Source organism: Cottoperca gobio, chromosome 8, assembly GCF_900634415.1.
Source record: "Cottoperca gobio chromosome 8, fCotGob3.1, whole genome shotgun sequence".
In the NCBI taxonomy this organism is placed as follows: Eukaryota; Metazoa; Chordata; class Actinopteri; order Perciformes; family Bovichtidae; genus Cottoperca; species Cottoperca gobio.
In genome coordinates this window covers 17652032-17670872 of record NC_041362.1, presented here as the reverse complement: position 1 = coordinate 17670872, position 18841 = coordinate 17652032, and the positions used below count along the sequence as shown (strand labels likewise).

At 41.0% G+C, this 18841-nt stretch overlaps 1 protein-coding gene across 1 annotated transcript in view; it reads left to right on the top strand.

Moving 5' to 3' along the window:
• The window catches only part of LOC115012515 (microtubule-associated serine/threonine-protein kinase 1-like), a 45590-nt gene that overhangs the window by 9831 nt on the left and 16918 nt on the right, over positions 1-18841 (top strand). The window contains 5 exon segments of the mRNA XM_029438164.1: positions 11702-11796; positions 13691-13766; positions 14375-14447; positions 17526-17686; positions 18068-18143. Of these exon segments, the coding sequence (XP_029294024.1) occupies positions 11702-11796; positions 13691-13766; positions 14375-14447; positions 17526-17686; positions 18068-18143 (481 nt within the window).

The window sequence follows — 18841 nt, the reverse complement described above, 5'->3', positions numbered from 1 at the left end:
TTGCTTTCTGTCTGGATGATGAGTACATAGGGAACTGTTTACAATTTTTATAAGATGATAAGGTATTTCAATAAGGAAATCAATTAATACAGGTTTCAGTAAAATATATGATGTGTTTACAAGTGAGAGGTGTACATGTAGGAGGATTTTGTTTGGACAGAAGCTGTCCAAGCTAGCTGTTTCCCCAGACAAGTTTTGGCAAGAAGGTGAATAAGAGTTATTTCCATAGACTGTATAAAAGAAGTGGACATAGTAACCATGACAATCATTCATTAGTTTGTGGACTATCGCTTTGAGGCGTTGAGTTTGGTATTTTTGGCGTCGACCTTATATATGCACGAATGCTGAATGCTGAAAAAGACTGTGGTAGCAACACGGTGGTAGCAACCTGTCAATCACAAGGTAGCCACGCCCTAAAGCATACGCTCCTTTTGTCTATTTTACTCTAAATGGGATTGTAATCTTCTAAATGAAGACTTGACACTAGTGATTGAGACAATAAACTCATTAAATGTTTACTGATGTAATAAATCAAGTGAGAAGTAAAGTCATTTTCTCATTGACTTCTATACAATTTGCAACCCAGAGAAGTTGCCCCTGCTGGACATTATAAATAATGCAGGTATAAGGCACTTCCACATTGGCTTCACTTTTCAGACCCGGAGGTTTCCCCTTGGTTAATCCTTAACATGTCAAACCATTGCTTTTAGTGCATGATATATACATTATTATGTAGAGAATATTAAATAAGCTCAATAGCATGTTAATAAGGCTCTTAAGGTGTTTTATTATAATCTCTTTGCTTCAGCGTCTCCACCCCATTCCCATACAATGCAATATCCATCTTCTCTAGGCTACCCCTCGCATTCCAAAGTCATCATGGGTAATTACACATGAAATGAAGCCGCAGACCAACTCTTCATTGTGTCCTCCTATCCATCTCATTGTTGTCACTTTCCTCCAATACTTTCCATTTTTACCATGGTGCCCCTCTCTCTTGAGACAGCTTCCATCTGGATTCGGCTTGTCTCCCGCCGTAGGATCAGCCCACCATCCATTATAGATGAGTTCAGTGGAGTTAGCTTCATATTCAATCTGCTTACTGCATTCATTCATAGGTAATACACCATTCAGAGTGTGTGAATGTGTGTGTGTGTGGCATACACCGTCATCAGTGATGCTTTTTTAATGTTTGAATCCATTCAACATCTGTTTTAGTTATGTAACAGTCCACATGACCTTGTCCCTAAGTCATGTCTTTACTTGCTGCTGAGATAAGTTACCTCCCTTTACTTCATTCATTCATGGTGTCCATGGCCTGCAGTAAAAAAAAAGCTTTTAACTCCCCATCAGGTTCTTTCAGTGCACAGACATTGAAAGCACTGAAAAAAAGAGGAAAACAAACAAAATGACACTCTGTACCATGGCATCTTAGCCTTGAGAAAACGACCCACAATGTCCTGCCTCTCCCTTTTGTTGTTCCTCTCTAAAATACAGACCCACCCTATCTCCCTCCATCCCTCCCTCTCTCCCTCTCCTTTGGTTCTTGCCCACACTTGCCAGACACCAGCGCATATCTAAAGCTTGTGTTAGCTATAGCATGCGTTGCATTTGCCCAGAGACCTGCTGCTTTCTGACTGCTCTCGCTCTCCGCTAACTCGGCTATTGCTGCTGCTCCTGTTGCTCACACCAACGCCTAGATACCCGACGGGCAGCATGTTCCGACGCACTAAAAGGTACAACGAGAGACTGAGTAGTGATGATTTGGTTTCTTTGTTGTGAGGTGTGGTAGCGCTGGCTTTCTGTTCATTCATTCCCCTCTATCGCTGTTTCTTTGCCTCAGTCCTCTCTCTCTGTGAGTCTACAGTGTCTGCAGTATACATTACAAAGAGGCTGGTATTGACAGTGTGACTAGTGTGTAAGGTCACTGTGTGCCTGTGTGTTTAAATTGGTTTCAAATGTCTGCTCTGCTCTGCTGAATGTGCATGTTGAGAGTCTTAGTGGTTTTTAGTATATTACAGAATACAGTGACTGTAACACTAAAGATGACAGCTCAGCAGTTTATTAAGTCCCAGCAAAGGATGTAATGTGAAAACTTGCTCTTTTAATAAAATCCATGTAAACCTTATAGTTCTGTGTGACTCATCTTTGGCTCATGCCATCATTGATTGACCTCTTCAGGTGGGGAATCAGTCTCGTTGCAGGTCTGCTGGAAATGTCACTATGATGAGTCACTATGGAGCTAAATCTGGGCTAATTTCTGGTTTTGATCTTGAACTTTGAAAAATACATTAATATATTCAAACTAAAAATGAGTGTATGAAAAGTTTTCATGTTTAATAATAGTTTTATTCAGTTCTGTAATTCTTTGGAATAAATGATTAATTTTAATTGTTCACTTATTTATAAATATTTTGGTATTTGAGTTCTTGTTTTTTTCATTTGCAGATTTTATGTTTTCAGATTTAGATTTAAAAATGTACAGTTAGAAAACCTTTGGGTTGCAAATCTTAGTTTTTTGGTGTCAGATCTTTTTTTCACTTTCGTATTTTTTAAGTTTTGGCCCAGTTTTGGCTTTAACTGAGAGGGGCATTGAAATGTGTGTCTGACTTCAACAGCCCCTCTCAATCGAAGCCACGCCCCCCACGCCAGATCAGGGCCAAAAGTCTCAAACTGAAAAAATAAGATTTGAAACTGTAAAAACTGTAAATAATGTTCAAAGATCAAATGATCAAAAACCTTTGGCCCGGTGTTGGCTCCATAGTGACTCATCATAGTGACATTTCCAGCAGACCTGCAAGTCGACTGATTCACCACCTGAAGTGGTCAAAGATGAGTCAGACAGAACAATATGTTTTAGATTCTGCAGTATGATTCACTGCATTAGAGATGTTTTTACCCAGCTAAAGTTTTCCTGCTGCTCTCGAATCCCTACAAACATACCAACTGCATTTTGATTTTAACGTGATGCACAGAGAGAATTGTCCTGCAGGGATCAATAGATATCACATTGTCGCATTTCCTAAATACATAATATGAATACTAGTGTCCTTTGTAATTGATACTTTTAGTCATACTGATGTCAGCCTGAAAATTTAAGCTGACGTTGAAGCACCATGGGCTTTGTCTTCGGTGGCGTCAGTAGTGGATGTCGTGCTGAGTCTCAGAGTGACTTCATTCTCTCCTGCTGATCAGGGATTAAACCGGCATCTATTACAGAGGAGCATCTCTCAATGGCACACCTGAGCCCTGACACACGAGCAGACTAACGTAGGAAGTCTCACCCTATTTAGTGCCTGCACTGCTACAGTGGGTCTCAAACCGAGGGGGAATTGTTTTTTAAAATCCTGCGATTGCAGAATGTGTATGCAGAGAGAGCTAAATGCCTACAATGACTGCTGTGTAATATGTAAAGATTAAGACACATTTCAATCTAGTTGCTGAAAAGTAAACAGCCAAAGTCACAGCTGGGAAAGAGAACAAGTGACTGCGTGATTAAGATAATGAAAGGAAAGAGTTGGAAAGAGAGGGATGTTGTGCAAGAGGTGAAAGGAGGAGAGGCTGAGAGAGCGCAGGGCCCTGGGGTGATATCTGTGTCTGCTCTTCCATTAGGGACCAGCTCACTAAGGTTACGTGAGCATGCAAGACACGCACACTAGCTTTACTGCCTCCCTCTCTCGGTCTTTCTTTAGTTTCTCTCTTTGACTTTCTTTCCTTCTTTGAATTTCTTTGAATTTCTTTGAATTTCTCCACACACTGTTGTATGCAGCTGTCATAAGAGATATTCATCGTTTAAAGAGGTCAGAGAGGGGTCATTCTCATTCTTCAACTTTATACTCAAAATGTTACTTTTCTTTCTCAAAATATTACGACTTCTCAGAGAACACAGATATGTTTTTACTGTGCAAAAAGGTTTGAGCCTGAGCAGAAATCTTTCTGAAACACATGGAAGCTTTAAAAGTCCAGGGGTTTATAAATTAATTCAAATGAATTAATGAGGTGAATAAGTGCCACATGGAAATTTTAAGAGGACAAATATATTGTATATATATATATATATATATATATATATATATATATATATATATATATTGCCTCAGGTGTTTTAGCTCAGGTGCAATGTGCTGTGGGACAGTCAGAGTCACACAACTCTCACACACACATATAGTATCCTTTCAACACGCCAACACACACCATCCACGTCTCCTGCTCATAAACACTCCTCCTCTGTAACTAAATAAGCCATTGCACTTTACTTAACCAATTATGTGCAAACCAAAGGAGGTCAATGGGAGACACCTGAGTCAGACTGGAGAGTCTGTCCTTCTAAGTGGACTTTCCCCTGGAGGAGCCCTGGGTCCAGTACACAGAAGTGTATACAGTAGGTGCTACATCTCCCATTAGCTTTCAGTGCAGGGCCCTGTCTTTCCTCTCCTCTTGGAGTAATGTGACACTTATACTGTTTGATCCTCCTTCTCCTCCACTGTATCCCTCTCAGGGCTTCTCTTACAGGAAAACACTTTTGTGGACACAGACTTCTCTACAGCACTAAATGTACCCGTGGTTGATAGATATTGCTACTGTCAGCTGCTGTGTAGTTCCCCACACTGAGACACAGGATTTGAGCCTATTATAGAAAAAAACAACAACGAAGAAAACAGGGCCTTTCACTCCGACTGAAATGCTGTCAGGGATGTTTGGGCCCCCTGAGAGCTGAGGAACCTGGGAAGCAACAACCACTTTGAATCATATCACGCGATTGAATGGCCATCATCAGTGGTTATCAGCGTCATAGATATGGGTTAGAAGGGGCTTGCTACACCTACTAGTAGGTTCAGAACGCTGTTATCATTTATTTACATGGTTGCTCACCGATAGGAATAGGAGAAGGTGGTTACCTCTTACTGCCGTAGTAATTATGTTCACCACATGAGCGAAGCAGGACGTGTGGCGACGTATAAAGAGCAATAAAGTCCGCTTAGGGTGGGTGGAGGAGATTGATGTTTGGGTCAAACAAACACAGGACTTTCACTCACTGTTCATGTCCCGTGTGAAACTAAAAGTCAACGTTGAGTTTTTATAATTGACACAGCCTATGTAAGCAAAGTTACGTAACATTACAAACGTTGGCACATTTATTGTCACCCGAACTATAGTCTTTATCCTAAACCTAACCACTAGTTATGCGCAGGCCGACCCGCAACCACGGGTCATGGGATTGTGCAGGACCTACAGGAACATTGCAATACGATAGTCCACCTTCCACCTTCTCTTCCCTTCTCTCTGTCTCTCTCTCAATTACAAACACACACACACACACACACACACACACACACACACACACACACACACACACACCACTAGCCGCAGTGCTCTGGTCTGCTTGTCGCAGTCCGAACAATAGTGCTATATAAAACTTAGAGTTGGTGGTTTGCGGGTCAGGTCGGGTTCTGGTGTGTTGTGTAACACATATTTTAGCAGGTTTGGCTCTCAAAAAGGGTTTGGGTGCGAAGGGTCTTAAAAAACCTGACCCGCATCACTACTAACCACGTAGTTGGTAACATTGGATCTGCACTTTCTGGCTGAGTGGTGGTCCAGTGTTCCCGTCTGAAGCATTAGAGAGTTAGTGCAACAACTGATAACAGTTATTTTATTGGCTGATAACAAAAGAAACGAGTGGAGGAAAGAAAAAGGTAAATGAGTCTGTTGAACCTGTCTCTTGGCTTCTTTCTCATTGTGTTTTAGGCCAGGCAATTTTTTTGACATTTAACACGATGCTCGGTGCAGTCGAGTGGAGATGTGACGGAGCAGAGAGAGGACAGTGCTGAGCCTCAGGCCCTCACCATGACCACTTTGGCTTCTGTCCTGGCCTTTTACTGCTGCTTATGTGACCCGGTGGATAATATTGTTATATTTACTCACTTAAAGAAAGTTAAACGGGCTAATAGGAATCAATACTGTCTTTATGCTGTAAATACAGCACTCTGATATCATACCCTAGCACTAGAGCTGAAACCATTATTTTATTAATTGTTTAATCAATGAATTAAAAGCACTAAATATGCCATCGTTTTCATTAAAAACTGCAATATGTTGGGTTGAGTAGCAGATTACATGTGATCACGATTACGCAATCAGAATGCAAAAAAAAAAGTAAACATAACCAGATTACATTTGAATAAATGTGTATTTGGTATAGTTAATTGTCAATGATTACTTTATTACATTTTTGATTACATCTTTAAAATATGGTCATTTTAGAATTATGAAATCTTTTCATGATAACAAATGCTATTGACTCATGAAAAGCACGTCCGACATACACAGTTTATCAAAGTAAGTTTAACACGCTGTACAATACAGAGCACAGCTGTGCCAGTACTGTTTGTGTACGGTCATGTCTATGCTTAATATGCTAAATGGATTTTATTTGTAATGTTTAAAAAATTGTTTTTATTATTTAAAGTAATACAAAAGTAATACATAATTATCAGATTAGAATAAAAAACTACGTTACTAATTACAAAAATGTAATTTGTATACAGTAACTAAACCTGACCCAACCCTGGACATATGGCACATCATACACCGTTTAAGTGTTACTTCATAGTTCCCACTAAAAAAAGCTCACATACAATATATATATTAGTATAATGCGAACATCTCACAGATGTTGCAATATCTGCACACACATGTGCTCTGCATGCATGTACTGTGCACACACCTACAGCTCAACTGCACGTATGTTGTTCCTTCTCTTTCAGTGGCTTCTTACATACAGGACGTTCCTTCGTCAGAACCAGGCCTTTGGTTCACTTGCTTGTTTGTGTTCATGTTGCTTTATTCCCTTTATTTTTACTTGATGGTTATTGTTTTTGTGGTGAGTTCACTTGAGTGATTATATCCATCTACTGCTTTTCATTAAGTCACTTTAGGTAAAGATACGACTGATTATTATTTTGGTTATCCAATGTCCCTCTGCATGTGGCAGTTATTTTTACCCGACCATTAGTTTCCTTTACCTGATGCCAGGTGATTAGTTTGACATTTCCTACTGTGTCACCATTACAAAATAGTTTATTGCGTGTCCGCCCTCTCCCTTTCTCCCCCGCCACCCTCGATCAGGGAACTTGAGCGACTTCTATGATGAGCAGTATTCCTCTTCCTTCTCCTCTCCTCCTCTTCAGTCCGCGGCCGGCGTTATCAGAAGCCTCCCTGCCGCACGCTGCATAGCAACAAGCCGTCATGTGACAATGGCTCCCTCCTCTCCCATCCCCTCCAGGGTTGTAGACGCCAACTAAAAATTCCTCTGGCTTTTGTTCCTGAAATAAAGTGCTGCTGCGTTTTACTGCTGTTATAAAACTTTACCACAGATATGTATACAGTAAAATAAAAATGGGCAGCATCAAGGAAAATAAAATGAGAAGCATTGTTTGTTTCTGGATCCTTTTCTCCTCCTTCCTTTCTTCCCTGAAGGGTCCCTTTCATCTTTTCCCACCAACAGTTCCCTGATTTATTCCCTGCTATCATTACTATCTCCTATTCATTCCCTGCTCCGCTCATGCTGTGGAGGTAAACACACCAGTCTTCCCCGACTCCTCATCAGCAGTTCTTTCCTCCCCCTCCGCCTCTCGTTTTCTTCTCTTTGAAGTGCTCTCGCTTTTCACTTTCTCTCTCTCATTTGTCTCTGTGTTTGCCCCAATCCCTCCCCCTCTACGCCTAAGATCTACTTCCTATTCAACTTTGTATATCACAGCGACATTTGTGTGGTTTCATATGAATGGGCGGTTGGGTTTGATCAATATTAATGCTCCCCTTGCTGTTAAGTAGAGGGAGGAGTATGAACATGCGGAGGATGAAGGCTCCTGTTTGTCTGGCTTTATTCGAGCCATCCCCCCCCGTGTCATCTGCTCACAGTTCCCCTGTGAGCTCTGTTAAGCATTCTGCCGTGTTTGTGCAGTGTGAATATACATATGTGTGCGTGGTGGAAAAAAAAAAACTGGGTCATGTTTACCTTGGGCCTGTGTGGGTGATGAGCACCGCTGAGAGCGCTCTCAACCTTCATCTCTAATCCTTGTTTTCCTACTGAATTTGCAGTGGCCCCCTGTTTCCCGAAACATTTACTTTCCCTTCATCTCACTTTCATGTCATGACTGCGCCTGCTAGCACCCCGATGTCTCTGCACATCTCCTCCCTCAACCTCCACACCTCCACCCCTCCCTCCAGCCCTCGGCGACAGCACGTACAATCCAGATTTACCGAGTGCAGTGGAGTGCATCTCCCCCTCCCCTCACACCCCTCTCTTGATCTTGAATGACCATCGAGCATGAAACAGGCCCCAGGTGTGAATCGCTCTGAAATTTGGACTCTTCGTCAGCAGCAGACTTCCTGGATTTGTAATGTAAATACACGCCAGTTTAGCGTCTACATGGTAATACACGTACTGCCAGCATTAAGGGAAATTCAAGGCCAAGCGCTATGTGTGTTTTTGTGTTTACAGCCAGCCTCCATTGATTTGCTGCAGCGGTGAGATTCCATTAACCAAGAATAGTCCTGCTGTTTTAGCCTCTCTCTGTCTTTCTGAAGTAATGAAAGCCAGTGAAGCCTGACACACTGACACACACACGTGCACTCATCAAGATGTTACAGTGAGATTATTGCAGCTTCAGACAAAAAGGTTTAAAGTTATAGAACCACGTCAGGATATAATTGATCCAGCTTAATAAGTGTGAAATGGCACAACAGCCATTATCGGACCTGCACGTTGAATCCAACCTATTGACATATGTGATCAATACCTGTAAGGCTAGTTATAGATCGGATCAATCCGGACTACCTGTGTGCAGTCAAATGATTGAAAACAGATAGATGAGATGGGGCTGGCTCTGTTATGTGACTTTATGTAATGTTTTATGTGGCAACATGAAATTAAACTCCTTTATTGGATAGCAATGGAATTAGCAGATGGGCAAGAGGGCGTCTGAAAAAACCAGGCATGATTGAATGCTTGTAATACTCCAACAGCCAATCAGCTGGCAACTTTCTATCCGTTTTCCCCATTTTGTTTTTTCTCAGTGCGGGATAAAGCTCGACTGATGTTGCTCAGGTGTGACGATAAGCTTTACTTTGTGATCTGGCACTTTCCCAGCAAAGGGAAACCGACGAGCTGAAGTTAGGGACCGTGTTAAAAGTACTCGCAAAGTGGCAAAAACAGCTTTATCAGATTTCTGACAATAGCTTTGTAATTCTTTAGTCTCCTACAAAACTATGTTCCCATACAGCTGAACTGCGCTCTCAATAAAGATTCGAGGGAGAATTCCTCCCAGGTTACTGTCACCATTTTTAAACACGTGGTTAACTTTGTAAATTGAAACATAACCTCCAGGTTCTTAAAGAAAGATCATGCAAATCTGATCAATATTCACACTGTACCTTCCATAATGCACTGCCACAGTCACCATTAACAGTTACACAGCTTTCATTAAGACTCAGTTTAGGTAAATAATAAATAATAATACATGTATTTTGTATGGTGATTAAAAGGAACTCAAAGGCACTTTACGAGGTAAAAACAGCAGCGGATACAGTAAAAGCAATAACAGTATAAGAACAGTTATATAATAATATCAGTATAAAAACACTTTCATTACATTATTTACAACATTGAATGGGGGGGGCTCACAGATTAAAAGCGGCTTTTGGGTTTTTAGTGTAGTTTTGAAAGAGGGGAATGAGGGAGAAGGGCATGTTTTGTATATGTTGGTGGCAGTTATACATATGTACATACAGCTCTATACTGTTGAGTAATATTAATAGCAGTAGTAAATAGTAGAAATATCTATAGTGCACAATATTTGCATTTGTGTATCATAAACAGGCACAGATATATGATTTCTTAGATCCCCTGTTGGCTCAGTGCTGTCCTGCAAGTAAGGATGCCAGGTGTTAGCTCAGCCACGAACCGTGTGTGCCAATCCACACCTATTGGAACAGCATGGCATTGAATAAGAAAGATTTGTACAAGGGAAGCTGCAGTGGACTCTGTTAGTTAAATTCTTCCACATGACCTTGATTTTTGTTTCTCAACTGGTGTATTTTGTAATAATAGTAATTATCTCCGCCAAGCACAAGCCTGTGTGTGTGTGTGTGTGTGTGTGTGTGTGTGTGTGTGTGTGTGTGTGTGTGTGTGTGTGTGTGTGTGTGTGTGTGTGTGTGTGTGTGTGTGTGTGTGTGTGTGTCCGTCTGTTTGTCCGGAGAATAATCTCGCACAGTACCGGACTCAATATTTTTTGTGCTAATTTCTGACTGTATGCACAAGGACCTCCTCGTGATTGTGATGATTCATAGTTTTTGAAAAACCTATTTTGTTGAGTGTTTTATACCGTCAGTGCTGACTCCTCACTCTTAACCTGCCAGTAGTGATCAACCTCTGCTTCAGTAGCAAAAGGCTAAAAACAAGACTTATCCGGTCTGTTGCAGGCCACATGTTGGCCTTTGTCGTTGCTCAAAAACTGACATCCATAGAAAAGTTTTGTCTCATTTTGAACCGGAGCATCTGCAGACTCATTCCATACACAATATGTTATGATCCACTAACGTTAGGACGGCACGAGATGAATTAATCCCTATTTTTGTTATCTTTGCCGCCATCTTGACTGTAAGGGAGCAACTGAGTGAGATTCAACTCTTCCATGTTTGAGAGGGAGAGTGAGACACATCTGCGGAGATCTGCTCTCTACTAAATGCACGTTCTAGATTAATTTGTTTTCTGTGTCGTAAAATTCCTTGTGGGATCCCAATTGATCGTTCGTTAGCTAAAACCATATTAATGTTAGAGGTGTTTGTATGAAACACTGCATCCTCTATTGTCTCTGTGCATCTTCAGCTCACTGTGTTGATCCCTTCTCAGTCAGCTCACGTCTCTACATTGCAAGTGTCAATGGAAAAATAAGGGTGTGTGTTTGTATGGGGGTTGGTGCACCATGTGACCGTGGCTGAATGGGGAGTGAGAGAGGAAACCAATCTCTTCTTCCGACATTGCATTGCATTTTGTTTTGTTCCCAGCTGTTTTTTTATTTGTAATGCCCCTCACTGCCTTGCAAACCAAAGAACATTGTGGAGTGCATGTTTTGAAAAGCCTTTGCATTAAATTGCTCTGTTGTGGTATGAGCTTTCGAACAAAATAAGGGGATCACATACAAAAAGCAAAGGAATGCAAAAAGCTTGCTCAATTTACTACACAACGGTGTGTTAGTCAGATACAGTAATATGCAGGAGAGTATGAATGTGTTGAGTCCACAGGCATATTTGCGGTGACTTAGTGCAGTACTGGCTGCTATTAAGCGCTCAAAACATAATTAATTGAGAGAAATGGATGCTTAATTTTCCAACCTTATATCCTGTCTTTTCTTTCCTTCTCATCTTGTTCCACACTCTCTCCCATCTGTTCTTATCTTGGTGAAGAGAAGGCAGACAGGGATGGATGACTGAGGAAATTGAATTCTCCTTATCGCTGTTGTGCTCCTGCAGTGAGCCGTGCATTGGCACATGTCTGCTTCTCCTGCACCTCTACGTGCAGCTACAGAATGCTCATATTGCTCATAGAGACGGAGATACAAACACAACTCTGCTGTAGTAACTTTGACACTGTGATTGCAGTATCCTCTCATGTTTACATGTATCTCTCTCTTTTTCTTTCTAGTTGTCGTACAAGCAACAGGAAGAGTCTGATCCTGACCACCACCTCTCCCACGCTGCCTCGCCCACACTCCCCTCTACCCCTCCCTGGACACCTTGGTACGTGGAGTAACACACCACACCTCAGCTGGGACCTGTGGTCGTCTTTATTTATAAAATATGTATTAAGGAAAGACAGAATAACAACCTGTTTAAGTGTAAAACCTTTTAGTCAGGGTTTTTAACTGGAACTGACTTTAGAATCATAATCCCATTTGTTGAAGTTTGTGTGTTAGATATGAATATGCAGACAGCAGCAGTTAGCTTAGCACAAAGACTAGCCTAGCTCTGTCCAAAAGTAACAACATCCACCTACCAGCACTTCTAAAACTCACTGATTAATATGTTATGTCTTGTTTGTTTAATTTGTATGAACACCTAAGTATAAAACAATGTGTTTGCTGGACTATTCCTTGGTCGTCACAGTGAGGCAACCAGTCGAGACTCCAGGAAGGTGCTGTGTGACCAAGAAACAGTCCAGCACCAAGAAACAGTCCAGCACATAATTCTCTGTAAGCATAAAACACAAGCGGCAACCTCCAGGTCTGAAAAGTTAAGCTAATGCGGAAGAGCCTTCGGACTGTATTCTTTCTAATGGCCAGCAGGGGGCGACTCCAAAGAAGTCTAATTGTATAGAAGTCTATGAGAAAATGACCCAACTACTTACTTGATTTATTACCTCAGTAAACATTTTCCTAGTAAGTTTATGTTCTCAATCTCAAGTCTTCTTCAATACAGCATGATGTTCATTCTGTAAGTTATGATCCCATTTAGAGTACAACAGTTGATAAAGCAAGGTATGCTTTAGGACGTGGCTACCTTGTGATTGACAGGTCGCAACCACAGTGTTGTCCGGTCTGGGTGCTCGTTATGTTTTTGTCTTACAACTTTAACCATATTAAAGTTAAGTGTAACATTTTGGTCCCCGGAAAATGTCTTGTTCAGCATTTAGTTGTAGTTAGCTCCACCCTCTTGTGTCACTGCTAGTTGCAAAAAAACAAGATAGCAACGACCAAAATGCCAAAGTCAAGGCTTCCAAATGGCAATCCACAAACCAATGGGTGACGTCAAGGTGACCACTTCTTTTACAGTATATGATAAAACATCAACCATGTCATTTTAGCAGTTTTACCTGGTTCCAGTCTTTGCGCTAAGCTAAGCTAAGCAAACCAGCGCTGGATGTAGTTTCATATTTACTGTACAGACATGAGAGTGGTATCAATCTTCTCATCTAACTCTCGGCAAAAGAGTTAATAAGTGTATTTCCCAAAATGTCAAACAATTACTTTAGTTAGCTGAATACTGTTGGATATAAAGCATTGCCCCATGCAGATAGATGTACATCTTTGTTAATCCATAAATCACTTCTTTCTTTAGTGTCTTGATTTAAAGTATTCAGTTGACTCAATTTGACTTTTGACCTGGTTTTGGAAATGACCAGGAATCCGGTGCTTACATGTTGGGTGCCACTTGCACTCTGATCCCCAAAACCGATGGAAGAAGGGGTCGTGTATCGTGATGGTCTTACTCTGGGAGCTTTGCTAAATTAGCTGGCTTAATTCATTCATCTATGAAAAAGGCTTAAATCAAATCTCTCAGTCCATTAATCAAAATATCCACATTACTGTCCAAAACAAAGGCAGATAAATAAAAAGCTTAGGCATCAGAGCATTCATCAGTCTAAAAATCAATGATAGGCCTTCAATTTCACACTCATTTACCCCCGCAAACCCTACCCAATGATTATGAAAAGTCACACTGTCGTATTGAACCACGGAATCAGAGGCAGCTTTAGTGCTACACTTCAGACGGAAAAAGAGGAAAGCGTGGTAGGAATGTTTAAACTGTGCTTTGAATAAACGGTCTCGAATAATCTTCCCACATCTCCTTTTCCCACATTTGTTTCCTCGTCTCTGGTGTCTCATCCTCTGTGCATGTCTTGTTGTCCCACCAGGAAGCAGCCCTCTGGACAGCCCACGAAACTTCTCCCCCGGCAACCCTGCACACTTCTCGTTCGCCTCTTCCAGAAGGTGACTGCCTTATAACCCTACATATGTTGATTACACGTGTTTACTCTCACTTGTTTTTGTGCCAGAGCTATGAGAGGGACAGAAAGTGAGACAGACGAGAGGAGACGGACAGAAGTCGAGTCAGTGTGAGACATAGGGAGGGGAGGAGAGAGAACAAGTGAGCATTAGCGCACAGAAGAGGTGTGGATCTGTTGTTGTGTGAGATCTCACACATCCTGGGCAGCAGGCAGCCTCCCGCTGCACTCGCAGTGTAACAGGCAGGGCCAAGCCATTTCACTCACAGTGTCTCCGTGTTTATTCAAGCTGCTCTGGTGACGCTGTGTGTTGGCATGGACATGAATGTGTGCATCTGTTTGTATGAATGTATTTTTACATTTGCCTGAATGACATTTTTTAAGTGCAGCTAATATTGAGATGTGTCCACATAGTATGTAAAAATACGTTGTCAGGGTTTTGTTCAATTGTTTTGTTTCGCAGATGAAAAATTACAATTATTCAGATTTGGAATATGAAAGACAGTTAAGACAGCCACGCTAATATGATCTGGATTTTATGAGAAGATGTACGCATGAGGTTTTTAAATGATGTAACGTTTGTGTTCTCTGCAGAGCGGACGGACGACGATGGTCTTTAGCATCTTTGCCCTCTTCTGGATATGGCACCAACACTCCCAGCTCAACGGTAAATCACTTCATCCCCTAAACCAACTCAAACTCAAGTAAATGAAAAAAATAAACAGCCACAAAAATGTGTGGGCCTACTTTACTAGATTTGTAATAAGCTGCTTATCATTCTGAGTCATTTGAGAGTGCATGGAAACTAAAATTGTTAGCTAAAAGTAATAAACTGTTAAAGTAATGAAAGATTTCAATATGTATCATAGGCATAGGGAAACTGTTAAAATAGTTAGCTATAATAATAATATTAATACATTTTATTTATAAGCGCACTTTTCATTTGCGCAAACAAAACTCAAAGTGCTACAGAGTAAAAACGATGAGCAAAATATACATTAAAAAAAAGGAACATTTGATAGACAGACAAGACAACACTTTAAAATGGTTAAAGTCTAGCAAAATGCTCTGTTAAAAAGATGCGTTTTTAGGCCTGTTTTAAAAGCATCCACAGTCTGTGGCGTCCTCAGATGTTCAGGGAGAGCATTCCACAGTCTGGGAGCGGCAGAGCAGAAGGCTCGATCTCCCATGGTTTTGAGCTTGGTCCTGGGGGGAAGGAGGAGGTTTGCCTTTACAGACATTTCTTGTGGAGGTTTGGGGGGTGAGCAGTTCTCTGAGGTAGGATGGAGCATTTCCGTGAATGCACTGGGTCTAAAGAGAGATTTTATAATCAATCCTGAGTGAGACCGGGAGCTAGTGCAGTGTTTTGAGGATGGGTGTGATGTGTTTGTACTTTCACACTCTCATCTAAAAGTAATGAAACCTTTAAAACTGTTAGCTTGAATTAGGCTAATAAAAACAGTTGAAAAAGTTAACAAATAATGAAAATATTCAAATATCTAGCGAAAGGTAATGACATTCTTGAAATAATTAGCTGAAATAATGAAACAGTTGGAATGGTCTAAAGTAATATAACTGTTAAAATAGTTACTTAAAAGTAACTGTTAAAACTGTTAGCTTAAGGTAGGCTAATGAAACAGTTTAAATAGTGAGTCTAAAGTGATATAACTGTTAAAACAGTTACCTAACAGTAATAGCTTTAGGCTCTGCCACTCAGTTTAGTGACAGTAGTACAAATACACACTTTGAACTTACACATTGACAATTCAGTTGTATTTATCCTCTTATAATTGCTAATTTTAGATAACATAGACTACAGCTAACAATCCATTCATAAAAACATATTTGGAACAGGTGGTGTTGGTGAAGGAGTACTTATCATCTGACTGTGGACGCATCCTACGTCAGGTATAGAAGTCTGGGAAGAGATGTAATATCTAGAGTCTCCTTTTGCAGCTTCTCTCCGTTCCACGTCTTCATTTGACTCCACTAGCATTACGCCTATATCATTGATGCTTCAAGAAAGCTTCAATTTCAGTCTTCAAATCTTTCACTTAAAACACTCACACAACACATTTAAATGTGATCCATCTCCAGCATGTCACTTCTATTTCTTGCCCTCATGTCTTTTGGTGTGTTTTGTTGCATAACAGCGGCGTCAGAGGCCTGGAGGATCAGATGGATGAAAGGGAAAGTGATGAGTGCCTGGCCGGTGGGATGAGGGAGACATGAGAAACGTGGGGTAGAGAGGAGACGGGATGGGATGGATTACATTCTGCTACACAGTAATTTTACCACAGGCTTAATATAGCTGGATACTATTATTAGAAACAAAAAGATATTTCATTGACATTAATGCTATGACATTTATTAATGACACTGAGCTGTGTGCAGTGCTTCCTTCAGCTCTGTCTGCTCCTCAGTTCTCTGCTCCATTTAAAGTCATGATCCAAAAGATTTTCACACAAAAACTTAAATTATTGAATGATACGTGGTTTCATGAATGGTGAAGGCATTCTTCCACACCCGGGTGGGCATACTATTTTGCGACCCAATGCTGTGTGATTTATATATAATAAATAAATTCAACATAGACAATTATGATAATTTATTAACGTAAAAACATACATTTAATATGCTCTCTTAAAAGGGAACCTATTATGCTCCTTTTCAGGTTCATATCTGTATTTTGGGTTTTTACAAAAATGCTTTAATTTTAATTTCTTTCATCCTGTCTAGCTGCATAGAGCTGTCTGAAACTCTCTGTTCCAGCGCCTCTCTCTTAAAGTAATAGTTTGATGATTCGGGAAATATGCTTATTTGCTTTTGTGCCCGCAGTTTAATGAGACGATTCATAACTCTCAATGTGTTGTTCTACACATGGTGTGTGTGATAATCCCAATATCTGTAATGTAACACACAAACGTAACCATGTCTACTTGAAAATGAACCGAAAGTTTGTGAAATTATGAACATTAACAGTTCAATTACACCAACAAATGTAACTGTGTAACACATTGATAGCTTGCATGCTTTACTGCAAAATGGCATTCATGTGTAAACCCCGATGCTGCTCAGTCACAATAACTACTGTGGCTGAATGCACTAGAGAGCGCCATCTACAGAAACTCGAACTTGAACAGATAATCCAGGTAAAAAGATGTCACAGCTCTTCCGATGCTTCTGGGGAAAGCATTTTACAGCTAGGATAAACTTAAAGACCTCAATACAATAAGTAGAAGATCCTGTACATGAAATAAAGAAAAGTCTTGATCCATCAACACTTATAGTCTGCCGTCTGTGATTGATCAGTGATCGATCTTTTGATTAGCAAAGTAAGTGGAGGAGGTCCAGGTCTCATTGCTCTGATGATGGCAAATGAGGAGACAAGCCGAGCGTTGTCTGTGAGACGGATTGATGGGTCTGACCGAAGGCTCATTGGACACTTCATTAACATTTAAATGTTCAGTTTGTCATCAGTTGCTTCAGTTAGAGGCAGATACATAAGGGTGACAGTTGCTGTTGCTGGACATACTGTAGTTTTTCTCAGTTTGTCGTCATGAATCTTTTTTATCCATCCAACTCAACCCACTGTAATATTCTTGTTTCCCTTCCTCATCTGCCAACTTCTCCCTCTGCTTCCCCTCGGCTCCCTCGCCCTCCTAATCCTCTCTCTCGTCTGCTTCCTCTTCCTCCTCCACCCTTTGCCTCCCCTCCTCTTCCTCTTCCTCTTCCCCCGCTCCAGTCCTCCAGCTCCTCTCAGGAGCGGCTGCACCAGCTGCCCTTCCAGCCAACCATGGATGAGCTCCACTTCTTATCCAAGCACTTTGGCAGCACCGAGAGCATCACGGATGATGATGGAGGCCGCTGCTCTCCCCACATGCGCCCACGCTCCCGCAGTCTCAGGTCAGCAGCAGCAGCACCACCCATGAGATTAAACAGCGGCTTCAGCTGCCCAAAAGCACTATTCTCTTTTTAAAAGGGGCTCTCTTACAGCAGATTTACAGGGGTTGCCCCTGCTTGATCTTGTTATTGCTTTTATATAACCTTCTGAATTTTCCTGTTTTAACGTGTCTGAAATGAACCAATAGAGAAAGTTAGTCCTGTGTGTAAGACAAGAGCATCATTAAAGTGAGACCATGTAACTAACTTAGAAGAGATGCCACAGCCTTCTTGGTTTGATTTGACCTGTAATTTATGGCATCTCATTTTAGCTAATGTTAGCAAACTAAAGCTGCTTTTGCTGCCGTTTGACTGTATTCCATGTTTTTCTGCTTTTCTCCGCAGCCCAGGACGTTCCTCCTCCTTCTATGATAATGAGATAGTCATGATGAACCATGTGTACAAAGAGCGTTTTCCAAAGGTGAGACACACGCTAAGCTGATTTGTGATAAAAAATCATATTCTATAAAAAATACACAAAACATAATCCTTAAGCCTACAGAGAAATAAACCAATCTTTCAAGCTATAATAACGATCTAATCCTATTTAGTCAGAGCTCATATTTTAGAGAAATAAAAAGGGGGTATAATATATGGTTGAGCATGTTCAGAGATAACAAATACACAGTCATAACCAAAACACAAACACAGTCACAAAAAAGGCGCCACGGGGGCTGCTGAACCATAGCAAACACGATTATGTGGCACTGCCAAGTCATGATACATTCACCCTATCAGAGAGAATATTAAGTTTAGTCACTGCACTTGGAAATACTGCCACAGCTATGAACAGTTAAATAAAAGAGACTTTCTCTTTTGCCTCATTTTTCTCCCTTTCACTTTCTTGGCGGCCTGAAAAGGAAATGAGCTGACAGCTTTCACAGAGATAAAAATCGAGCGTTAGGAAATTGGGCATTATACTTTGGAGTTCATTTGAGGTAAAAGCTCTTTTGGCTTGTTCTCACACGAGTGAAATAGAAAAAAGACGATGCATTGAAGCCATTGTGAAGCAGCAGAGCCACACTGCCACACATAGACCTACCTCTGGGTCTGCTAAAGACATTCCATCTTTTCTAAACTTAATCTCTGTCACTTCTACTACAGCTCCCCATTGTCATC